We start from the raw sequence: 25,185 nt of genomic DNA, 5'->3' as shown, positions 1-25,185 counted from the left end.
TGTCCATTCATTGTTTTGTGGGAGGGGTTGTGTTATTTTTCAAGTATCCTTTAACATACTTGATGATGAAAGAAAAAATATTAGAAGCTTTTTGTTTTTTAGACAGTCTTGCCTATCTTAGTCTAAGAAACTTAGCATTGCACTTCCCATACTGATCATTTAAGCTACTTCTCAATTTGTCTATACCTTCTTTTGACAATCTGTTAGTAAAAATATAATTTACAATAATTTTTTTTGTTTTCTTTAAAGATTTATTTTATTTCTTTTTCTCTCCCCTCTCCCCCATTGTCTGCTCTCATGTCCACTCGCTGTGTGTTATTCTGTGTCCACTTGCATTCTTGGCAGCTCCAAGAATCTGTCTCTTTTTTTGTTGTTGCGTCATCTTGCTGCATCAGCTCTCCGTGTATGCGGCACCACTCCTAGGCAAGGCTGTGCTTTCTCACACGGGGTGGCTCTCCTTGCGGGGCACACTCCTTGCACGTGGGGCTCCCCTATGTGGAGCACTGCGTGCGGGCCAGCTTACCACATGGGCCAGGAGCCCTGGGTTCAAACCCTGGACATCCTATATGGAAGGAGGATGCTCTATCAGTTGAACCACAACCGCTTTCCCCGAAATGTTTTTATGTACCTGTGGAACATTAACCAGGTCATACCATGAATTACTTTATTGAAAATGGTCATTTCCTAAAACTAATCTTTCAGGTAGTCATGTGCCTTTATTAAACCAGGCCCAGTGTTGTTCTCTAGAGACGGAAGGAGCTAGGCATGGCCACTGTCTTCACAGAACTTAAAATGGAGGCTAAAGATAAGTTAACAAGTACTTAGATAAACTGCTACAGAGAAATAAAGTGTGTAGGGGAGCTCTTGGGAGGGGCACTTATCCCAGAGAGAGGTTAAGAAGGTAGGCTTCCTGACAAAAATGACTTGACCATTAAGTCAAAATTTGAAAGATTGGAAGACTAGCCAAAAAAATGGGTAATGGCGAGGCAGGTACTGCTGCAGGCCCAAGAGCACAGTAGTGTTTAGAAGGCCTGAGGCAGAGACCAAGAACCTAGAAACCACAAGGAATTGAGATTGACTTCCACATTAGTGTCGGATTGGATGTGGGAAGTGACGAGAGATGTTTTAAGAGGAAAGAAGAGATAGGATCCTGCAGGGGCCCTTTTGCACTTTATCCAAACAGCAATGGAGAATTAAAGAGATCTAAACAAAAAAATTAGAGATTTTTAAAAAATTAAAGATTTTTTAAGAAGCCAAAAGTTGACCATTAAATTTAGCAATGAAGAGGTCTTTGATCAGATGTGAAAGCCCATTACCAGCATCCAAATACTTTGTTGCACAGCTGATGTTATTTTAGCATTTTGGTCTCATTTTTATAAACCTTTATGAAAAAGCAGGCAACCCCCAATTTTAAATGATTCAACCTAATCTTCATTTTTATGCCCTTTTAAAACTAATGAGTGCCCCCCAACCAACAGCCAAAATTTTTTTTTTAAATTTCTCTTCCTTTCCCCACCCCAGTTGTCTGTTCTCTGTGTCCATTTGCTGCATGTTCTTTGTCTGCGTCTGTTGTTGTCAGTGGCATGGGAATCTGTGCTTCTTTTTGTTGCATCATCTTGTGTCAGCTCTCCGTGTGTGCAGCACCACTCCTGGGCAGGCTGCACTTTTTTTCACGCTGGGCGGCTCTCTTTACGGGGTGCACTCCTTGTGCATGGGGCTCCCCTACACGGGGACACCCCTACGTGGTAGGGCACTCCTTGCGCGCATCAGCACTGCGCGTGGGCCAGCTCCACACAGGTCAAGGAGGCCCGGGGTTTGAACTGGACCTCCCATGTGGTAGACAGACACCCTATCCACTGGGCCAAGTCCGCTTACCGCCAAAATCTTTATTACCACAGCCCTCAGAGACACTAGTACCATGTTGAAGCAGTCAGAAACACTGACAAGCTGAATGAGGTTCCTCTGATAGATGTGATTAAATGGTTACAACAGTTTGACATGAAAGGGTAAGAAGTCATTGATGTCACCATGAAAACATACTGTTCTAGCAGTTTCCATACAAAGACTTAAGTAGTAATTCACAATTAATTTGGCATCAGCAACAACCAATTAAGACACCTTGGTGCAATGGAAAATGCCTATCCTTACAACAGAGAGATTTACCAGGAAAAGAGGCTGTCAGCCCTAAGCAACTGGACTCGTTTTGAGAAGTCTCAGTATTTCATCTATGTTGCCTTGGTTGGAAGTATCAACAACAACAAAAAAAATGGCTTAAACAATAAAAAGAATTTGTTAGTTCACTGAACTCAAGAGTCCAGAATAGTGGTTGTCTTAGGCACAACTGGATTAATCTTACCTTCCTATTAAAATTCTCAGCTGTGCTCTCCTCCACATGTTGCCCTAAACCTCAACCTGGAGTCCTTCAAACTGGCTGGACACCTCACCGTCCAGATACAAGGAAAGAGCTTCTCACAATTGTCAAAATAAGGTTTTTACTTCATTGATCCAACTTGGGTCATGAGTCCACCACTGTGATTATATACAGTCACTAGTTTAGACCAATTAAGGGCCCTCCTGGAGCTGGGAGTGGGCCAACAATACCCAAAGTGCAGGACTGCTACACAATAGGGGAGGGGTGAGGTGGATGCCCCAGAAAGACAACCATTCAGCACATTAAAAAAAAAAAAAAAAAAAGTTACAGAAAGGAGCCTTTACTTTTAATTGCAAATGTAATTACTTTTATTAAACAGTAATATCCCTTACAAAATAGTTAATGCATATTTTTTAATTTTCAAGATCACTTTTGGCATAAGTACTCCAATTTATAACATTGAGCCTTTAGGAAATCAGAATTCAATTTGTAGCCATCATTTAGAAACTTAAGTCATAAGTTAGAGGTTGCCTTTTCCTGCAAAGTATTATCTTACATGGAGCCTGGAGATATTTGGGAGCTGGAAAAGCCATTTTCCCTAAATGAAGTCTGTTTTTTGTTCAGTTCTAAATTTTTCAAGAGATAATATCTCAAGTTCTTTAGTGATAATACACAGGAAATGTCAATTACCATCAAAAGCTTATTCCCAATGTCCAAGTGTTAAAACAAGAACCAGAGCAGGAATAGAAGCCCAAACTGAAGAAGAGAGAGAAGTGAGCAAGGGGTAGAAATGGGTGTGGATTGGGGCCACTTAAGGGGTACAATGAGATCCCAGAATCAAGGGCATTCTAACTTTTCCAGGTTGTTTTAATATCTCAAAGACCTAGATCCAAACAATCCAACAACATGAACTTCTATATATATTACTGAGAACAGGCATTTAGTTCCATTTCGAGGTCACACTGTCCAGTTATATAAGTGCTTTACATGTTTTGTACATGGATTAACAATAACACAACCCACACATTGATGTTTTGAAATCAGTAGTATTGCCAAGACCGAAGACCCAGCAAGAAAAAAGAAGCCATTTGTTCTCCATCATTTCTGAATTTGGAAAATAAGCTCTGAGAGCAAACATCACGTGTTCCGTTTGAGGGCTCAAGTCTGAAGATTGTTTTCTCAAATTAGTATGACTACCTGGTATTTTGGATTTTGAAAAATCACTGCATTGCACAGTATAATAATAAACTGCCCAATAGTGCAGCCACTTGAAAATAAACACAGAAGAACAGAAGCATAAGTAACTTTATGATGAATCACAAAAACTATTTGGGAGTTGGAGGGCTGCATATTGCAGAGGTTCCGAGTTTCCAAAAACTGTTACATGAGTGATGAGGTACAGATGCGTAAGTCATACATACTGAGAAGAATTCATTTACATTGCTAAGTCTGCACTGTATCCACATGTAGCGGAATAAACTGAACTGAACACAGACTGTTAAATTTCCAAAGTTTCTAAATTTCTGGATTGTTTTAACTAAAAACTCCAAGACACATACATAGGAGAGCAATGTGTTTTTCTTAAAGGCTTGAAAATATACTACATAGCATAATGGCTCTTATTTTTGCTGATCCTTAGGATCCAAAATAACTCAATTAAAAGATAATTATGTTCAAATTATGAAGTATTGTATATAATAATTGATGTACCTATATGAATGTGTTTGCAAAACATTAGAGAACTGAAAATCTAATTGTGGGTTCTCTTCTAGCTTTGGCATATTTTCAATGTAATTTACAACAGAAAATAAATTTATCTTCTTATAACTGAAATGCTAATTTAAGGACTTCAAGTAGCTTTTTCTAAGGTAACCAGTCTATAAGTTTCTAAAGGTTTCTAAACTTTTTATCCAAATATTAGTCAAGGAAATACCATTCATCTTTGCAAATATATAAAGTTATGATATACTTATATTAGAAAACAAATAACATAAAATCGAGGTCAACTGTGACAAGATTGGCATATTTAAACTTTTGATCTCAGAAATTAGAATATTACACAATTAAAATAAGGAACTCTGTCATTTCAGGTCAAATTTGGGAGGAAACAGCTAAAATCTTAGCTTGATAACCAACGCCAATGATTAATTGCTTTTTCAACATGCGGATTATTTTGGTGCCAAAATTTATGGAACAATTGCCTAACAAATTGGAGAGTCCCTGATGTCAGTACTCATATTTTCTTTGGATAATACTAAGCAATTATACTAAAGTTTCTAGTTGACTGAGTAAAATGGTATTGTGCCTCAGGGCACATTTTGATGAACTACAGTTGTATAACCTAAGAGCCAGATGCTAAAGAAGCATACTGTCTGGAATAGAGCTCTGTTTTAACTTTTATGTGAGATTTTAGAGAATTATAAATATCATAAAAGTATGAATACAGTTTACCTTAATAATCATGACTTTAAACCTTCCTGAAAATTTAGTTAGTATATGCTCATCTCTACATAAATGTCAAATTTAAATAATTCATTTTTATTACTAGAACATGCTACAACATACTCCATTCTCATATTCAGTTCAACTTATTACTTGTATTATTGATGATACTAAATTATTAGGCCCTTTAAAACACACATGTGGTTAGCTTTAAATATTTACTTCAACCATCTATCATTTCTTACATCTCTTTCCAATATACTTCAGGCTATTATCTTAAGATTCTGGGCTTAAATAAAGTAATACAAATTAGACTAAAAAAGAAATTAACTTATGATCATGTATATGAGGACACATCATATTGAATAATTACAACCATCTGAAATGTTCTGTGGCTTCAGGAGTTAATATACCACTGATGTCAGAATTATACATGAATACCACTTGTTAGGGAGATTATTTTTAAACTTTCTACCTATTAATATTTAAGGTAAACACAACATCACTTAAAACTAAGGAATTATTACCTATTGAAATCATAATTTATTCAGACAGACCTCGACACTGGACTTCTAGCTATCTCAGGCTCTAAAAATACTTTATGAGCAAGTGCTCTACCTTTATCACTAAAAAGCAAAACTGGAACAAGCGATATTGAATATGAGATTTGGGGTACAGGAGAAATTATTTGTTATAATTCTTAGGCTCCCACTACCAGATTTCTGAGTATCCTTGGTAATTCTACTCATCGAATCAATATCACACTACAAGAGCATTATGTTTCAATCAAGATGTTGAATTTCAATTTATTCTAACATGGCAACTGCTCTCTCCTTCAAACTCCAAATGAGGTAAAGTTAGTTCTTGTTATTAATGAAGGGAAATTTTATATCCTGCCTTATGAGTTAAATTGCTGCTATATATCAAAATCCACCTTTCTCACTGCGGCCAAAGGCCTTCATGTCTGGCTCCTGCTTCCCTCTTACTCCATCCTCCCCGTGCTCCTTCTCCTCCAGCCACCCTGTGCTCTGGGTCCTTAATACTCCCTCAGCTCTTTCCCTCTCCAGGCCTCACACTGTCTGCTTCCTGGGCCTGGAATGCTGTTCCTACAGGCTCCTTCTCAATCTTCAGTCTCAGCTCCGACACTGGCTCTCAGAGAGGCCTTTCCTGTCTCCCTCATGTAAAGGTAACACCTCTTCCCTTTCCACCTTCCTCAACAATTTTTTTTTTCTTTGAGGTACTGGGGACTGAACCCAGGATCTCATACATGGGAAGCAGGCACTCAACGACCGAGTTACATCTGCTCCCCAAATGAGAGCTGGATTTTTTTGTTTGCCATTTTTTCGTTTGTTTGTTTGTTTTTAGGAGGTACCAAGGATTGAACCCAGGACCTTGTACATGGGAAGCAGGCGCTCAACCCCTTGAGCTACATGCATTCCCTATAAACATCACTACACCCTTTACACACTGTCATTTCACCCAACTTATTCCATTCATAGGGCTTACCACAATCTGAAATTCCCTTGGTCTTTCATTTGTTTGCTTGTTCACTGTCTCTCCTTTCAAGAATGTAAGTTCAGTGGGGGCTGAGACTTGGTCTAACTCACATCTATATCCCTAGCACCTTGAACAACTATATAGGGTTGGCAATCAGTAAATATTCAATGAAGAAATAAACAAACACCCTGGAAATTTCCATTTGCTTTAAAGAAATTAACAATATCATGGGGGTTTTTAGAAAGACAGGATTAAATACATTCATGCTTTTTATTGGAAACAAAACTTTGTTGCACCGTAAGATCATTTTAAAAATGACTACCTTTTCCTAAAATTTAATAGACTTAAAAAAGGAGTAAAAAAAAAAAAAGCTTTTAAGAAAATCACTGGTCACTATTATAGAAATATGCAAAAGGCCACATACTAGTTAAAAAAGTACAAGCCATTCAAGCCATTTTCAAAAACAAGAATGAAATGATGAAATGAAGGACTGGAACTCTTTCCAAACAAGCTGACTGGGGAAAGAAAAAAAAAAAGCAGCCATGACCCAAAAATTAAAGCAATTAAATACAGGAAATACAGGTATACAGATATACAAGATGTTTTCACTGATTTTAACAAATTATTTTGAAAGATGAGGATAGAGTATACAACATTGCTGAGTTTCACTCAGCCTCAATCCATCGCCAAGTAATTAAACTTTTGCTGAACTTATTATTGGCCTGATAAATTTAAGCAAAGTCTTGGATCTCTCTTACAAGACAAAGGTCCCCCCCACACACCCGGACACAATAATTTTTTTTTAATTACTAAAACATAAGCAGTGAACTGTTCCTGAAACCTAATCTAAACATTTTCTAAAATTCTAAGTCCTTAGACTTTCCCATCCTCACAATTTGCATTATACAATAGTCTTATTTTTCATTAATTTTAATGGAAATTTTGCAACTGCTTCCTGAAAGATGCAAACCGAAGTGTTAGACTCTATGGACAATAAATGTTTCAGAAATAAAGGTAAGACACTATTTAAATTAGAATATCTGTGACAATGTTTATAAAAATACTTTTCAGGAAATTTAATTTTTTAACTATACTTTTTGCTTTAAGATGTATTCACTGTATAATATGTGACCTTGCAGTAATGATACTAATTTTCAGCTGAGACCCCTTAATTTTTAGCCATATCTCATATATGTTGTATGTATATCCATCACAATTTGACATTTTAGTGGAGGGCTGAAGAGGACCATTTTAGAAAAGATTCTTTGTATATTAAACATAGAATTTTAAAATTAAATTAGAATTGACAAAGTCTGCATATTAAATTAATAGAATATTTAAAATAATAGAACTTGGCAAAATCTTTCCACATCCATTTTTAAGGTAGTGATGGGGGCAGTAGAGAAACAGCTGGATCTCAAAGTCATTTCTAAGATAAAGAGGACTTGATCTGGTGACTGAATGCAGGGGTTCTAGTATGTGAGAGAATTCTGAAGGATGGCTCTTGGGTCTTTGGGTGTCAGGGTGGACTGTGGGCAATACTGGAACTAAGTAAGGCAGATCAGGTTTGTGCAGGATGCAAATGAGTTCAGTTTTTGACAGGCTGAGTTTTCAGTGCCTCTAGGATATTCATATACACATGGGATTAACGTCTAGTTGGATACATAAATCTGGGACTCAGTAGCAACACCTTGGATTGTTTCAAATATAACTTATGTAATATCATTTGCATTTATTTAACACATAATATAACAAATGATGTAAGTCAGTTACTAAGTTAAGTTTTAATCACTGGTGCCCATATTGTGTATGTCATGGTATTAAAAGGCTTCTAATATTTTCAACAGCAGCAGATGATCAATTAAATGATCATCCCTAGGTTACAGAAATCAGGAGTAATATACTTGAATGGAAACTGCCTTATTCATAACAAAAAAAAAAGGTTTCCTTTGTGTGGATTCTAATGGGTTCTTGTTGATGAAGCAATCTTTTGTTCCAGTCAAGCTACTGCCTCTTGTCGTCACTTTTCATCTCCCTCCTCTGAGTTTCCATTCAGAATATCCATGAAAATGGGAAATGCGCCCTAAATTTCTGAATATACCTTCCTCCACAGGGGAATTTTCCATTACTCTCCGTATTCATTATCTATTGCTGTATAACAATTACCACAAAACTATATAGCTTTTAAAAGAACACATTTCTTACCTGGCAGTGTCTGTGGATCAGGAATCTGGGCTCTCTGCTATAGGGTCTTTGACAAGCAGCAATCGAGATGGTGGCCAGGGCTGGCATCTCATCCGAAAGCTTGCCTGGGGAAGGATCTACTTCCAATACTGCACGGTGGTTGTTGGCAGCAATCAGTTTCTCATGGGCTGGTGGACTGAACCTTGCCCTTGGGCCCCTCCTCCATGTCAGCTTGCTTTATAAAGTTGTGTAAGCTGAAAGGGCAATAGAGAGACTGCTAGCAAGACAGAAACCATACCCTTTGTAACCTCATCACAGAAATGACATTTCATCAACTTTGCCTTATTCCTTTGGTTAGAACAAGTCACCAGGTCCAGACCATACTCAACAGGAGGAATTTGACCAAGGGCATGAACACCAGGAGGCGGGGTCTTTGAGGCCAGCTTAGATGTCTACCTACCATACTCCTTAATATTAACCAATCCACAAGATCAAACAAAAAGTCCAATAAGTGCTCACTTTTCTGTAAGGAGTTATGTGATGATACACATGTCCGTGCCCTTTTACTTGTTGGTTTCTTGATGAAAGGTGACTAATGACTAAAATGTTTGCTAGTACTTCACACCGGACTATCTACTCTAGACTGCAGAGGGTGAGGAAATACACACTGACTGACAAACATTCAAGGAGCAATATAAGAAATATCATAAGGTATGTTTCTATCTAAAATTACTTAGAAATTCTAATTAAGATTTTTAAAAATATACTTTGGACATTTATCCAAAAGTGCCTTTTAAAATGAATCCCAGGACTCTACTTCCTTATTTTTTTTACAAATACAAATTTCCCAACATATGTCAAAATGTAAATCTTGGAGTATTTTATACTGATCACCAATGTGGTAGTGAAAACAAGTATTTCTTGTCATCTGCCAAATTTCTACCACATTAGAAAATACACAGATGATTGTTTAACATTGTGTGCCACTAGACAGGAATTATATTTCACATCTTAATGAGAAAATAGTTTCTCTTAAATTTATCTTGTTGCATTAAAATACTAATTAGTAATTCAAACCATTTTAAATACCAGCAGTCATAGAGATTTTCAATTCCACAGGAAGCAGGATCCAAAATGAACTTTCAGAATATAATTTCATTTTTTAAAAGACCTGATTACTAAGAAAAAAGGGAAAAAAAATCAGCCATGATCCCACCACTCAGGAAATAATAACCACTATTAGATATTTAGGATACACACACACACACACACACACACACACAGTCTCTTGGTCTCTCTCTATTTATATATATACACACACATACATATATACATACATACTATACTATACTTTTAGACTTTTAAACATGTATATAACTTCCCTCAAATGAGATCATACTCCTTTTTATAACGATACATGAAATCATTCCAACAGTATTTCCAGAGCAACTGATTTTCAATGAGGCATTGCTAAAAATGGGTTCTTTTTTTTTAAAGATTTATTTTTATTTATTTAATTCCCCTCCCCTCCCCCGGTTGTCTGTTTTCTGTGTCTTTTTGCTGCGTCTTGTTTCTTTGTCCGCTTCTGTTGTGTTTCTTTGTCCGCTTCTGTTGTCATCAGCGGCAAGGGAAGTGTGGGCGGCGCCATTCCTGGGCAGGCTGCTCCCTCCTTCACGCTGGGCAGCTCTCCTTATGGGCGCACTCCTTGCGTGTGAGGCTCCCCTACGCGGGGGGCACCCCTGCGTGGCAGGGCACTCCTTGCGCGCATCAGCACTGCGCATGGCCCAGCTCCACACGGGTCAAGGAGGCCCGGGGCTTGAACCGCGAACCTCCCATGTGGTAGACGGACGCCCTAACCACTGGGCCAAAGTCCATTTCCCTAAAAATGGGTTCTAGAAGTATTGTTAGCAGCAAGATAAGTGATTGCTACACAAAGGTATGGGTTGGCCCTATATACATTGCAGAAGCTCTTGTTCTCCAATATACAAACTATAAATCAGATAAGAGGGAACTTGATTCATGCCATAGTGTTTTTGTTTCTTTCTTTGTTTACAAATACTCTCCCTTTCCCCTCGCCCCCTCTTCCCTGGTAAACATCTAATCTGCTTTCTATCTTTACAAATACGCTATTTCCAATCCTGTCTTATAAATGATAGCATATAATTTTTCTCCTTATGTGCCTTGCTTATTTCATCAAACACAATGTTTTGAAGGTTCTTACATGTTGCAGCATGTCTCATAAATTCTTTTTTTCTTATGGCTGAATAATATTCTATTGTGTGTGGTACCCTGTTGTTTTTTTTAAGATTTTTAAATTTTATTTCTCTCCACTTCTGCCCACCCTGCCCTGCCCTGTTGTCCACTCTCTGTGTCCATTCACTGTGTGTGCTTTTGTGTCCACTTGTATTCTTAGTTGCACTGGGAATCTGTGTCTCTTTTTTTGGTTGCATCATCTTGCTGCATCAGCTCTCCATGTGTGCATTGCCACTCCTGGACAGGCTGCACTTTTCTCATATGGGGCCGCTCAGTGCAGGGCGCATGCCTTGCGCATGGGGCTCCCCTATATGGGGGACACCCCTGCATGGCACGGCCCTCCTTGCACACTGTGCTTAGGCCAGCTCACCACACAGGCCAGGAGGCTCTGGGTTTGAACCCTGGACCTCCCACATGGTAGGTAGACACTCTTATCAGTTGAGCCATGTCCTTTCCCCACCCTTTTTTTTTTTAATCCATTCATCTGTTGATAGACACTTGGGTTATTGCTAGCTTTGGGCTATTGTGAATAATGCTGTTATTAACACTGGTATACTATAGGTTTGTGACCCTGTATTCGCTCTATTTAGGTATATACCTAGAAGTGGGATTGTCAGATCAAATGGTAAATTTATATTTATTTATTTATTTTATTTATACTGAGGAACTACCATATTGTTTTCTACATTGGCTGCACCATTTTAATTCCCAACAATAAACTAGAATTCCAATTTCTCCGCTTGCTATCTTTAATTTTTTTTAAAGATTTATTTATTTATCCCCCCCCCACCACCACCACCACTGCTTGTGCTCACTGTCTGCTCTGTGTCCATTCACGGCACATTCTTCTGTGTCTGCTTGTCTTCCCTTCTTGTGTTCTTTTCCCCAGGACCTTCTGACATGGGAGAGAGGCACTCAATCACTTGAGCCACCTTATCTCCCTGGTTTGTTGTATCTCTGTCTCTCCTCTGTCTCTTTTTTTTTTTGTTGCGGCATCTTGTTGTGCCAGCTTGCTGCATGGGCCAGCTCTCTGCACAGGCCAATTTGTATTCACCATAGTGGCTGAACGTGGGACCCTCCATGTGATAGATGGGTGCCCAATCACTTGAGTCACATCTGCTTCCCTCTTCCGTTTTTTAATAATAGCTATTCACGTGGCTGTGAAGTAGTATCTTAATGTCATTTTTTTAAAAAGATTTATTTCATTTATTTATTCTACCCCCCCCCCCCATTGTTTGCACTCACCATCTGCTCTCTGTGTCTGTTCATTGTATGCTGTGTCTGCTTATCTTCTTTTTAGGAAGCACTGGAAACCGAACCTGGGACCTCCCATGTAGGAGGGAGGTGCCCAATCACTTGAGCCACCTCTGCTCCCTGCTCGTTGTGTCTCTTATTGATTCCTCATTGTGTCTCCTTGTCACATCATCTCATTGCATGTCATATCGTTGTGTCAGCTCACTGCACCAGCCTATCATGTCAGCTCACTGTCTTCCTCATCTTCTTTAGGAGGCATTGGGAACTGAACCTGGGACCTCCCATGTGGTAGGTGGGTGCTCAACTCCTCGAGCCACCTCTACTTCCCTCAATGTGGTTTTAATTTGCATTTTCCTAATGGCTAATGATGTTGAGCATCTTTTCAAGTATATATTGGCCATTTGCATATTTTCTTTGGACATACTATAGTATTTTAGCCATATTATTTTGATTACCCTTTTACTTATTATCATTTCTGTAGCTTTTAATTCTTTTAAGTATGCCCTTCTTAAACATTCCCCCAGTATCTGAGTTTGAATTTTTAGTTTCTGCATCACTGACTTATTATATGTTCTTCTCAAAAGAGTCTCACCTTTGGCAAGTGTTTTTCTGACATTTTTACCAACTTCCCTCCCCTCTTCTGTCTAAATTAATTGGCAGAGTTCTTGGCATTTCTCTTCCCTATTTTCTCCCTCACCGCAGCTTATGGTCTCATGGTTTCAATTATTATTTCTGTTTCAGAGACTATTAACCCTCTTTCTCCTTATATATATGTAAACCAAATTCATCAAACTCCCTTCAAATTACTTGTCAACTCTCTCCTTTTTTCAAAATGCTCCTTTTTCTTGGCTAACATGTGGGAATTATCTTTGACTTCTCCCTCCCATTACCCAATCTCTCTCTTAAATCATGCTTCAAGATATCTCTTAAATTTGTTGGTTCCTTCCCATTTTCTTTGCCTTTACCTCAATCCAACCAGAGATTGCCTCACAACTGGTCTTTATCAATACTTTTCTGAATAGGGGTAGGGTTAATCTTTCTCCTGTATCCCCACCTCCCTCTTTCTAGACTCTGTAAGATTCACTGAGATATAATGGAAAGGGAATTGAGCATGAAATCAGGAGCCCATGGTAAGTTCTCTCTGCCACCCCAGGCATGTCCTTGAGCTTTCCCTTCTTCTCTGGGCCTGGGTGTTTCCTTATCTACAAAACTGAAAGTTGGACTATCCACATGGACCTTGCAGCTCTAATAATCTTCTACTATAACACTTCTTTGCTCAAGGATTGGCAATGAAAGCCTTTTCTCCATAAGATCACAGTTGTCACTGTTCGCCAGCTTGCAATGTCCCTTATAACCAAGCTGCTCACTTCCTAATGAGCCCCAATCTTTATACTGTAAAGATCAATTCCTTGTATTATTGTTCTTCCTTTCCTTCATTTATAAATAATTTATTTTACAAATATTTATGGAGTGACTACTTATGTGCAAGGCACTTTGCTAAATCCTGGGAGTAGGAAGTAAAAGACTTAATCCTTGTCCTCAAAGACTATACCAACCTAAGTAAATAAAAGTGCAGTAGTATCTTAATTGCTATGTTAAAGAACTTAATGCATACAAACTGTTTTGGGGGCTGAAAGAAGCATCACTTAACAGACGGGGTGCCCTAGGAAGGCTTCAGAAAGGATGCACTAATTTCGAGCTGGGTTGTTGAATCTTAAAAGAGAAAATAAGAATTAAAGATGTGGAGGAGTGTTTGCCAGTTCCTGAAGAAGGTGAATATAGATTTTACACATGAGCCAGCAATACCACTAACAGGTATATACTCAAAAGAACTGACATCAGTGACATGAACAGACAACTGCACACCGATGTTCATAGCAGTGTCATTCACAATTGCCGAAAGTTGGAAATAACTCAGGTGTGACTCAACCGATGAATGGATAAACAAACTGTGGTACATTTACACGATGCAATATTATGCAGTTGTAAGAAGAAATGAAGTCATAAGGCATATGACAATCTGGATGAACCCGGAGGACATTATGTTGAGCGAAGCAAGCCAGACACAAAAGGACAAATACTGTATGATTGTCCTACTATGAATTAAATATATGATGTAATCTCATGGAGTTAAAAACTTGAGTATGGGCCACCAGATAATAGATGATGTTAGAGAACAGACAGCTGAGGTTAACTTGTGCAGAATTGATAAAAAGGATGTGTGTTAATCTTTGGAAATGAATAGAAAAGGTGAAAGCCAAACACTGTTTTTAACTAGCAGAAATACTAGGTGAGTATGAAGTGGTTTAAAGGGATTATCTAAGGTCATGTACATTACTAAAAGGAAAACCAAAAGAATGCAACATGGGAACAACGAAACAAAATTCTTAAAAAGAATTAAAGAAGGAAGAAAGTGTGTGTTATTGGTACTTTGAGGAACGGAGTAAAGAGAAAAAATGTTTTTTTTTTTTTTAAATATCGCACATTTGCCACAGTGCTAGATTCGTAGTGTACAGATGGAAAGTAGCAAGCGGTTGGGTTGGTCATAATGAAGGTCATGACCTTGAACGTCACTAAGAACTTTGGATTTTATCCATGAAAAGGCCGATACGGTTTACACTTCGATTTAGACGATTCCTTTTCTGGTTTATTATTGGGAAAAGGTGGCTATTGGCCACTGAAAGGCTCAAAGTTGATGGCAGGATAATCCAGTGGGGAAAAAATGGTGCCCTGCCAAAATCTGTTCTAGTGACTGCCTGATCCACTAAAACGGTAAAGTGAGCGATGTCTTACGGAACTTCCAAGCTACCTGGCGCCCACTCACTCCGAGCCTGCTAGCGCCCCCATGGACTCCGGTCGCCGCGTCACACAGAACCAAGAAGCTGAAAGCCTCCGGGTGGTGCCTCCCGCAACATCGCGAGATTTCCCGCGAACCTAACTAGACCGAAAGCGTCTGGTTGCTTGGCAACCGCCCCTGCACTTGCTGAGGAACCCTGTACACGCGGAATTTACCAAGCCTGAGCTACAAACCTGGCTGGTCGCTGAAGTCGTGAGACGACCTCAGGCAAGAAGCGTGGGGGCCTAGGAAACCCTGGGGCCGTGTTTCTCTAATTTGCCTGATCGTAGGGCTTTCCTGGGGCACTTGTTAAAATGCAGAACCCTGGGCATCTCTAGACGCAATGAACTAGAATTTCGAGGAAAATAGCCTGGAAGTTTGGATATTTAACAAATGACTTCGATCAGGCAAAGATAGGAAACATCTCTAAGGAAGGGTAACACGGGTGAGGGGAAGCCACGGAGCTGACAGAGTGGGGAGAGGCATAGTTGGGCTTAGATCTGAGCCTAAAAGAGGGGAAAGGCTGAGGGCGGGAGCCGGAATTTCGGGAGGTGATTTCGAGCACCTAGAATCTCTGGCGTCGGGAGCTCGCGATGGTAAAATGTAGGTAGAAACTTCGGGAAACTTTGACCACCGCATCTAGTCTGTAGGAGCCCCGAGAGATGAAAGCCAAGGATCTATTAAAATGGATTCCCGGAGCGCCTGCGAAACAGCTGTAAACTGTCCCATCCTGTAAAGAGGATTTAGAGAGATAGAAATATGCTAGGGCTCCCAAATAACAGCGTTTTCTCCTGGGAAAGAATTAAGGAAGGACGGTTTCTCAGACTTTAGAAAGGAATTAACCGCTTTTAAAAGAAAATCAGCACACCTCTCAAATATCAACATAATTGTTTTTATTATAACATTCTAAAAGTGTATTCAAAACCAAACTAGGTACTAGTTTAAACTCCTGAAGTTTATAGCTTCTCTAAACCAATAAAATTAAATAAAATACCAACATTATTTTAACTAGGTGAATGGTGTTGTTTTCAGTTCTCTCCTGTCCCATTTTCCACCTCCTGAAAAGCTTTCTGGTGAGGTCCATTGGCCTCCCCTTGATTTAATAAATACATCATTTACATATTAAGCCTGCCTCTTTCCTTTTCTCATCATCTGAGATAATTAAATGTATTACTGCACACAAACATAAATTTGTATACTGAAACCTAGAGACAGGATTCATTTCTAGCTTGGTCTTTCATGAACATTTAAATGATCCAAAATTTCTGTTTTAGCCCAGGTTAGAAAACAGCCTGAAGCAAAAACTCATGTACTAATCTTTTTTTCTTTTTGGAGTTGCAATCCAAAGGAAACAGGAGTAAGGGGGAAAGGGAATAAAACAGAGATGGAGGGAGAACAAATTTAAAATAGTGTATAAACCAGAAGATTACAGCATGTTTTTAGAAAGGTCTTTTGAAACTACTGTGTCTCCCACAAGTCCATGTGGGAAAGAAGAGAGATTCCTGGCTCCCATTGCCTACTGTTTAGTTTCCCTCACAGTGCATCTCCTTTCTCATACTACAGGGTTACTCATACACAACACCTGTGTAGCAAAGTCTCTTACCTCAGCTGCAAGAGGGAAGCCCTGGGGTCAAAGTTGAGAGATGAGATGCATGGTCTGTAGGAGCAGTGAGGGCAGGAGCCACCTGGCTCCATCCGTGAAGGAACAGCCAACCCATTGCTAAGGCCATGCAACCAAAAAGCAAGACAAGTGCAGACATGGTAAACACAGAAACTGAATCTAGTACAAACTCATTGACTTGTATTAATAAGACAAAACAAAATGTTATTCGATGAAAACACAAAATATTTAGAGTTTCAGAGAGAACTTGAGGACCACCTTGACTAGTTCTGAAGACCCCAACTTAAGAAACACTGATATAGTACAGTTTATGATCAGTGTCAAGTTATTACTCAAAAAATATATATGGCACTTCAGAAATAATGATTTAAGTTCTTTAAAATGTGCATTTCACCCAGTTATTCATATACAAAAGATATTTGGCATTTCCAAAAAAGAGTTCTAAAAATTTTTAAGTTAAATAAAGGTCACAAAACCATAGATATTAGCAAACAATAAGAACTGATCGATAATGAAAATATCAAATCTTATAGAATCAGCTAAAGCAGTACACAACTTAGAGCATTCTAAGTTTAAATATTTGTAATAGAAAAGAAAAACTGAAAACTAATGAAGCTCATCCACATTTAGACTTAGAAACAGAAGAACAAAATAAGCCTCAAAATAGAAATTTTAAAGAGATAAATTAATGAAACAAACAAAATAGAGATAGTCAACAAGGCTAAATTGGTTCTCTTCGGATGTACTAATAAAACATACATGCTTGTTCAAGATAAATCTGGCAAGATTGATCAAGGAAAAAAGGAGAATATACAAAATAAAATTAGGAATGAAAAAGGGAACTATCATAGCAACAGCAGAGGATGAAAAAATAAGAATATTATAATAAAATAACTGTATCAACAAAATTAAAACTTAAAAAGATTCACTTCAATTAAGAAACAATTTCCCAAAACTGATTACAGAAGAAATAGAGGGTCTGAACAGACCTATAATCATTAAAGAAACTAAAACAGTGGTATAACATTTATCCTCCCCAAACTGCTCCCCACTGGAAAAAGAAGCCACCAGGCCCAGATGGTTTTACAGGAAAATTCAACCATACATTCAAGGAATAAAAAGCGGGATTATTTGCCAGCTGATTTCATGAAGTTAATGTACCTTGATACCAAAACCAAGAAAGAAAATTACTGGCCAATATCCCTCTGAAGCATAGATGCAAAATTTCCAAATAAAATATTAGCAAACTTAATTCATTTATATTTTTACTATTCTAAGTTTGGATTATCTTTGGAATATAAAATATAAAAATTTCATCATATCCTCTAATGCACAAAAAATGCATTTCATAAACACCCATTCATGATTTAAAAACACAAAACATAAACAAAACCTTTTACAAACTAGGAAGAGAAAATAATTTCCTTACCTAAGAATGGATATCACAGTCAACATCATACGTAAGTAGTAAAATGTTACAAGAAATAACTTTGGTATCAGGAATAAAGCAAATGTATATGATCTCATCACTTCTATTCAATAGTGTACTAGATGTTTAGCCAGTGCAGTAAAACAATAAAAAGAAAAAGCAAAAAGATATAAAGATTTGAAAGTAATAAATTGTTATTGACTTATCTCATTGCCTGCATGGAAAACTCAAGGGACTCTATAAATTCTTAGAATTAATAAGCCTCATTAACCGTATTACTAGATAAAAAGAAACATTTTAAAATATTGCATTTCTATACACTAAAAACAAAATGTAATTGCTTAAAAAATGCCTTATACAATATCAACAAAAATATATGGTCCCCAAGAATCACTCTAAATATATATATGCATGACTTTAATGAAAAAAATTATAAAACTATTGGAAGTCATTAAAGGAGCCAAAATGGAGAGAGATACCATGTTCATGAAAGAGAAGACTCAATATTAGAGAGATGACAGTTCTTCACAAATTGTTTATAAATTCAAAGCAATTCCAAGTTAGAACATGACCAGTTCATTTTAAAATGTATATGAAAGCATTAAGGACCCAGAGTAACCAAGGTGGGGAATATTATTAAGCTGTAGTAATTAGATACATTTGACTACATTTAAAAAATAAAAGATTCTGTTCTTTTGAAGACACCATTAAAAACAAACTGCTCTAACCAAAAAAAAAAGCAAACAAAAGGAAAAGACAAGCCACAGTTTGGGAAAGATATCTGTAACACATATAATCAATGAAATATTTGTATCTGATATAAATGCACGTATACCCTAAAAATTAGTTATAGCACAAGCAATGCAATAGGACAATTGGACAAAATGTAAGAAACAGCGATTAAAAGAACAGAGAATTCCACAAGGTCAATAAAGAGAAAAAGACCCTTAATCTCTCTACTGCTAATCAGGGAATGGCAAATTAAAGCACAATGAGATATCTTTTCACCCACTGGATTGTCAAAAAGACTGGCAATATCAAGCATTGCCAGTGGTGAAGTCTGGATTGCAGGGCGATGGGAACCATCTTTCTGCTGGTGGGAGAATATATTCAAAGAACATTGGAGAACAATTGGATGTTATCTAGAAAAGTTGGAAACTTACAACCCAGAAGTGGTCACTCCTAATTCTTCCCTAACGAATTTCTTGCATGTGTGCTATATATGACATATATAAGAATCATAATAATAACACTGTACAAGCAAAAATAATGGAAACCTCAAATGTCTATTATCAGAAGAATGGATAAATTTCTTATAATGGAATATTACACAGCAGTGCAAAGATTCTAGAGCTACACATATAAACCTGGATGACTCTCACAAATAAAATATTAAACAAAAGTAAGTTGAAACTGAACAATACTCCATTTATGATATGTAAAAATGTGAGAAAGGATATTATATATTGTGTAAGTATGCATACATCTGTAGTAAAAGTATAGGGACATGAATAGGGATGAGAAACCCTAAATTTTAAAAAGTGAAAAGAGAGTTATAACTATATTTGTAATGTTTTATATTTTAAGCTGACCTGTGGACCCATATTATATTATTCTTTATACTTTTATTGTGAAATATTTTATGAAATATTTTAATGCAAAATTAAGAAGTTATTTTTATTTATTAATAGAAACTTAGCTCAAGAATATTGTTAATATGTCACACTTGAAATGTGATCTGATAAACAATAAACTTTTACAATCTTGTATAAAAAATAATCATGAAATATGCAAATTTCAAAAATATGTATGAAGATTTTGTCATTTTGTTCTGTAGATTATATTTAGGTTCCTGAAGTCTTTTTTTTTAAGATTTATTTTTTATTTATTTCTCTCCCCTTCCCCCCCCCCCGCCAAGTTGTCTGCTCTCTGTGTCCATTTGCTGTGTGTTCTGTGTCCGCTTGTATTCTTGTCAGTGGCACCAGGAATCTGTGTCTCTTTTTGTTGTGTCATCTTGTTGTGACAGCTCTCCGTGTGTGTGCGGTGCCATTCCTGGGCAGGCTGCAATTTTTTTGCTCTGGGTGACTCTCTTTACAGGGTGCACTCCTTGTGCGTGGGGCTCTCTTATGTGGGGGACAGCCCTGCATAGCAGGCACTCCTTGCGTGCATCAGCACTGCGTGTGGGCCATCTCACCACATGGGTCAAGAGGCCCTGGGTTTGAACTCTGGACCTCCCATGTGGTAGGTGGATGCTCTATCCATTAAGCCAAATCTCCTTCCCCTAAAGAGTCCTAATGATAAATTCTATTTCTTAAAAGATTTTATTGTGGACAACTTATATAACACAACTGGGTAATTAAATGCCAATGTGTGAGAACACAAAATTTAATGTGTCTCCTCCTAATTCAATTTTTCCTCCTAAGATGATTTTCATGTTCTTATTTATTTATTTATTTATTTACCGCCCCCCCCCCCCCCCGTTGTCTGCTCTCTGTGTCCATTTGCTGTGTGTTCTTAGGTGTCCGCTTAAATTCTTGTCAGCAGCACCAGGAATCTGTGTCTCTTTTTTTTTTTTTTAAAGATTTTTTTATTTATTTAATTCCCCCCTCCCCCAGTTGTCTGTTCTCTGTGTCTATTTGCCGAGTCTTGTTTCTTTGTCCGCTTCTGTTGTCATCAGCATCACGGGAAGTGTGGGCGGCGCCATTCCTGGGCAGGCTGCACTTTCTTTCGCTCTGGGCGGCTCTCCTAACAGGCGCACTCCTTGCGCATGGGGTTCCTCTACGCGGGGGACACCCCTGCGTGGCAGGACACTCCTTGTGCGCATCAGCACTGCGCATGGGCCAGCTCCACACGGGTCAAGGAGGCCAGGGTTTGAACCGTGGACCTCCCATGTGGTAGACAGGCGCCCTAACCACTGGGCCAAGTCCGTTTCCCTGTGTCTCTTTTTGTTGCATCATCTTGCTGTGTCAGCTCTCCGTTTGTGCAGTGCCTTTCTTGGGCAGGCTGCACTTTCTTTCACGCTGGGCGGCTCTCCTTATGGGTGCACTCATTGCGCGTGGGGCTCCCCTACATGGGGGACACCCCTGCATGGCACGGCACTCTTTGCGCACATCAGCACTGTGCATGGGCCAGCTCCACACAGGTCAAGGAGGCCCAGAGTTTGAACCGCGGACCTCCCACGTGGTAGGCGGATGCCCTATCCGTTGGGCCAACTCCGCTTCCCAGATTTTCATGTTCTGAATACTGCACAAATTGAGGGTGTTTTGCTGGTAAAATTCCAGAAATATTGAAATAATAATACCCAATTTAAAACTGAAATTTTGGTGACATTTTAAATGAAATAATATAAAGTACTATTGGGAAAACTATGAAATATTTATCAATTAAATATCTAGATTTTCTGGGTGATTAAAAAATTTGTTATCTCAAACTTTTGAGCAACAAACATACATACATAAAGCCACATTTTATTAATCGCATGTTTTCCCTATCTAACAGTCTGATATGTTCAGATGAAACAGTGAAGATAACCTTATCAGTGAGCTTAGCAATAGCAGAATAATAACGATGACAACAGCAAACATTTATTAACATAGTAACAGTCTAAAGCACTGTGTGGGACATTCTAGGCAGAGTTATCTCACGTAATCTTCCAATATCCCTTGGAAATAGGTGCCACTATTATCCTTATTTTTTAGATAAAGAAACGGAGGAAACGTGCCCAAGATTACCTAAATGTGAGCAGTAGAGCCAGAATTCGAACCTAGCCAGTCTGGTTTGAGAAACACTGCATTATGTTGCTTCTCTGAGGATTAGAGTTGTGATAACTATACATAATAAAATTTCTAGGCCAGCTCCATTTTCCAATACTTTCCCCTATATATATATATATATTTTATACATTGTGTAAAAACCTTTAGTGCATATATATATATACACACACATGCTTTAGGTTTTTACATAATGTATTCTGATTTAGGAGGGTTTAGGAAATGAGGTAACTGTGGATTGTTAAGGAAGGAGGAGCCAGGACACCTGATCCCATGCTCAACTGCAAATCTCTGGGCCTCTATGTCTTTACCTATGAAAAGAAAACACATTCCTTGAGATATATTTTGTATATAAGAGAGAATATACCTTTAAAAGATGCTCCATAATAATAGTTCATTATTACTCAAGAGTTCAAAGTAAAAGTACATGAGTATTGTGACTTTAATTAATTTGGGTGTTTTAAATCATTTTATAAAGAGTTAAGACAATAAACTTAGAAATTACCTAAGTGTCCCTAAAAATGTCTATAAACTATTGTGGAAAATAGTTTGTTAAAATAATTTTATGTAAGAAAATTAAAGAGTAAGTCCAAATATTTTTTCCTAAATTGCTATGAGATTTAATACTCCTTTTCTTTTCTTTAATTTTTAGAAAGTTTGGCATAAACAATACTTAAACCTACTTCTTGAGATGGTATCAGAACAGAGCTATTTCTGAGAGTTTGATTTATAGAGGAAATATGGTTCGTCTGACTGTGGATCTAATTGCCAAAAGCAGCAATTTCAAGATCCGAAAAGAAGAAACTGTTTCTCAGCATCTGAAGAAAATAACTCATATAAATTTTTCAGATAAAAATATAGATGGAATTGTAAGAACTCAGAATTTATTTTCTATTTTTATATAATTAACAATGTAAAGTTTAGAAATTGGTGTGTAAGTATAAATATATTTATTTTGATTAGTAAGATTTATATTGTGTTTGTTTCATGTCAGTTTCCTATTTCTGATATTAAACTATTAAAACTAAGTCTCTATAAAATATGCTATTGTGATTTTAAGTATATATATGTGAAATTCGTATGTTACTATTCCTCCAAAATAATACTCTATTATTTTAAACACTAGGTTTAAAAGTGTACTTTGAACCTAACCAGATAATAGTTTGGTGCTATTCCAGATTCTTGGACTATAAATACAATATTTTTTTTACATATCAGAATGCTAAGAATTAACCTTCGTACCATATTTCAAAAGTTTAAAATTTTTTTTCACATAATTAAACTGATTATGTAAGTGTATGTTATATTGGATCAGTTATATCAGACAAGATTATGTTTACTTCAGTATACTCTGAAACTTCATTTTCTCATTGCTAAAGTAATTCTCGGCTTTAATTTGGAAAACTTTAAAGGCTGCAATAACCCTTTTAGGCCATCTGTATTGGTACCTACTGTGGACAATAAAATGCTGAAGACTGTGGATGAGATAAATTTTTTAGGAAACAGGGTTGACTTAAGCCTCATAAGGTCAGGAATCATGTCAATTTTGTTCACATCACTCTAAATCACCTCTGTTGAATACCATGCCTGACAGATTAAATGCTTAATGAAAAACACCAAAGCCCCAGGCAAAACTGTCAACTACAAAATGTTTCTTGTTTTTTGCAGAGACCCAATCAATTCCCACTCTATGTCCCTTTCCAGTTTCCTGTGATCCTTCTTCCCATGAATCCAATTGCCCAAATCCTCATGTTCCTCTTTGTTTGTCTAGGGCACTCCACCTCATCATACCCTATACAGACTACCTTTCTCCCAAGAACCCCCATTTGACGCTTTTTTTTAGGAGATATGGGGAAATGAACCCAGGACCTCTTACATGGGAAGCAGACACTCAACCACGAAAGCTACCTCTACTCTCTTGACACTTTCTTGTCCTCATATCCACCATATTCCTTCAGGGTGGATGACTGGCTAAATAGCATACTAAGGTATGAATAACTTGTGAACTTAAGTTCCCAAGATGTGGATATATTTTGAAAGATTTTATTAACTTAATGAGGGCTGAGGTATTTTTAGTGGAACTTTACCTCTTGTCCTTTTACTCTAGGCTGACTATACCATTACAGGCTGAATAACAACTTTTAAAAACATTTTTAGGAAGTGGATGTAGCTCAGGTGGTTTTGTGCCTGTATCCCATATATAAGGTCCCAGGTTCCATCCCTGGTACCTCCTAAAAATAACAAAAAAAAACAAGCAAGTAAATGAAAAAACCAACTTGGGGAACTGGTGTAGTTCAGTGGTTGAGCTCTGGCTTCTCACATGGGAGGTCCCAGGTTCAATCCCCAGCCCCAGTACCTAAAAAAAAAAAATCTTTATTTTTTTACCTCAAAAGTAATCAGTGTTTGTTTCTACAAAATAAAAATTTAAAAACAACCTATTACCCCACCTACAGATTAAGCCACTAGTTGACAGATGATGTCCTTCCAGGCTTTTTTCTAGGAATGTTATGCATATAATTTTACAATAGTGGCCATACTGGTTGTACTGTTTTCACTTAATTATTCTACAAGATATTACTAAAGAAATTAAGGAATATCTAATGCGTGTACAGTATTCTCTAGCAACATCATAATTTGTTTATTAATCCATCATTCTTGAACATTTGATGACTTCCTATTCCTCAATAGCATAACACAATGGTTTACTTCCAATCCTACAGAATGATTAAGTTCTGATTTATAATATTGGAGCAATAATTTGCTAAATGCTACAACTTCCAGAGGAGTCTAATTGCTTCCAAGGAGAATGGTTTGCACTGGGAAAATCTTTCTTAAAAATACAAATTTATTGATATAATTATGGAACACTAAAGTGTAGAACTAATTTGTAATTGTTCAAGTCTTATTTTGACTGTTCTAGGAACAGAGTATTGTTCTTTTCATATTAACCTTAGGAAATCTGCAGAATGATAAAGTAAAAATCTTTCTTTAAAACAAACTTCTAAAATTTCAGGAGAAATTAAATGTGATGCTTTTGTTTTCCTTTTAGGATGACCTCTCTTTTTGTAAAAATCTCAGTGTTTTATATTTGTATGATAACCATATTACTCAAATTACTAACTTGAATTTTGCCACAAATCTGACCCACCTGTACCTACAAAACAATTGCATATCATGTATGGAGAACCTCAGATCATTAAAGAAACTAGAAAAATTGTAAGTGATTTTATTTTTAAGTTTTATAAATATTTGTCATCACTACAGTCTTTTCAGTTCATGCAGACAGGCATTTCCTTTATCTGCAATAAGTTCCAAAAGTAAATTAAATATGAAATCCAGTCTGATTCTCACATATGTTCTGTGAGACAGACCTCAGTTTTTATTCTCTTGTACAATTAATACAAAATAAAGGGTTTTACATGTAATACTTAATATTTGTATTTTATTAAACCTGATAAACTTGACTTTTGCATGGGATGAGTTGTCTTAATGGCTTGTACTATAAGGCTTATAAGGACACCTAAAATT

General features: G+C 37.3%; 1 protein-coding gene across 1 annotated transcript in view; it reads left to right on the top strand.

The window, feature by feature from the left end:
* The first annotated feature begins 14,619 nt into the window (after positions 1-14,619).
* Positions 14,620-25,185, top strand: part of PPP1R42 (protein phosphatase 1 regulatory subunit 42) — a 73,767-nt gene continuing 63,201 nt past the window's right edge. Inside the window, exons 1-3 of the mRNA XM_058275606.2 lie at positions 14,620-15,065; positions 22,310-22,526; positions 24,707-24,873. Of these exons, the coding sequence (XP_058131589.1) occupies positions 22,398-22,526; positions 24,707-24,873 (296 nt within the window). The 5' untranslated portion in view covers positions 14,620-15,065; positions 22,310-22,397. The remainder of the gene's footprint in view (positions 15,066-22,309; positions 22,527-24,706; positions 24,874-25,185) is intronic.

This window comes from Dasypus novemcinctus, chromosome 14 (assembly GCF_030445035.2).
Source record: "Dasypus novemcinctus isolate mDasNov1 chromosome 14, mDasNov1.1.hap2, whole genome shotgun sequence".
Taxonomy (NCBI): Eukaryota; Metazoa; Chordata; class Mammalia; order Cingulata; family Dasypodidae; genus Dasypus; species Dasypus novemcinctus.
The sequence above is the reverse complement of the archived record's forward strand: the minus strand, read 5'-3'. Positions and strand labels throughout refer to the sequence as shown.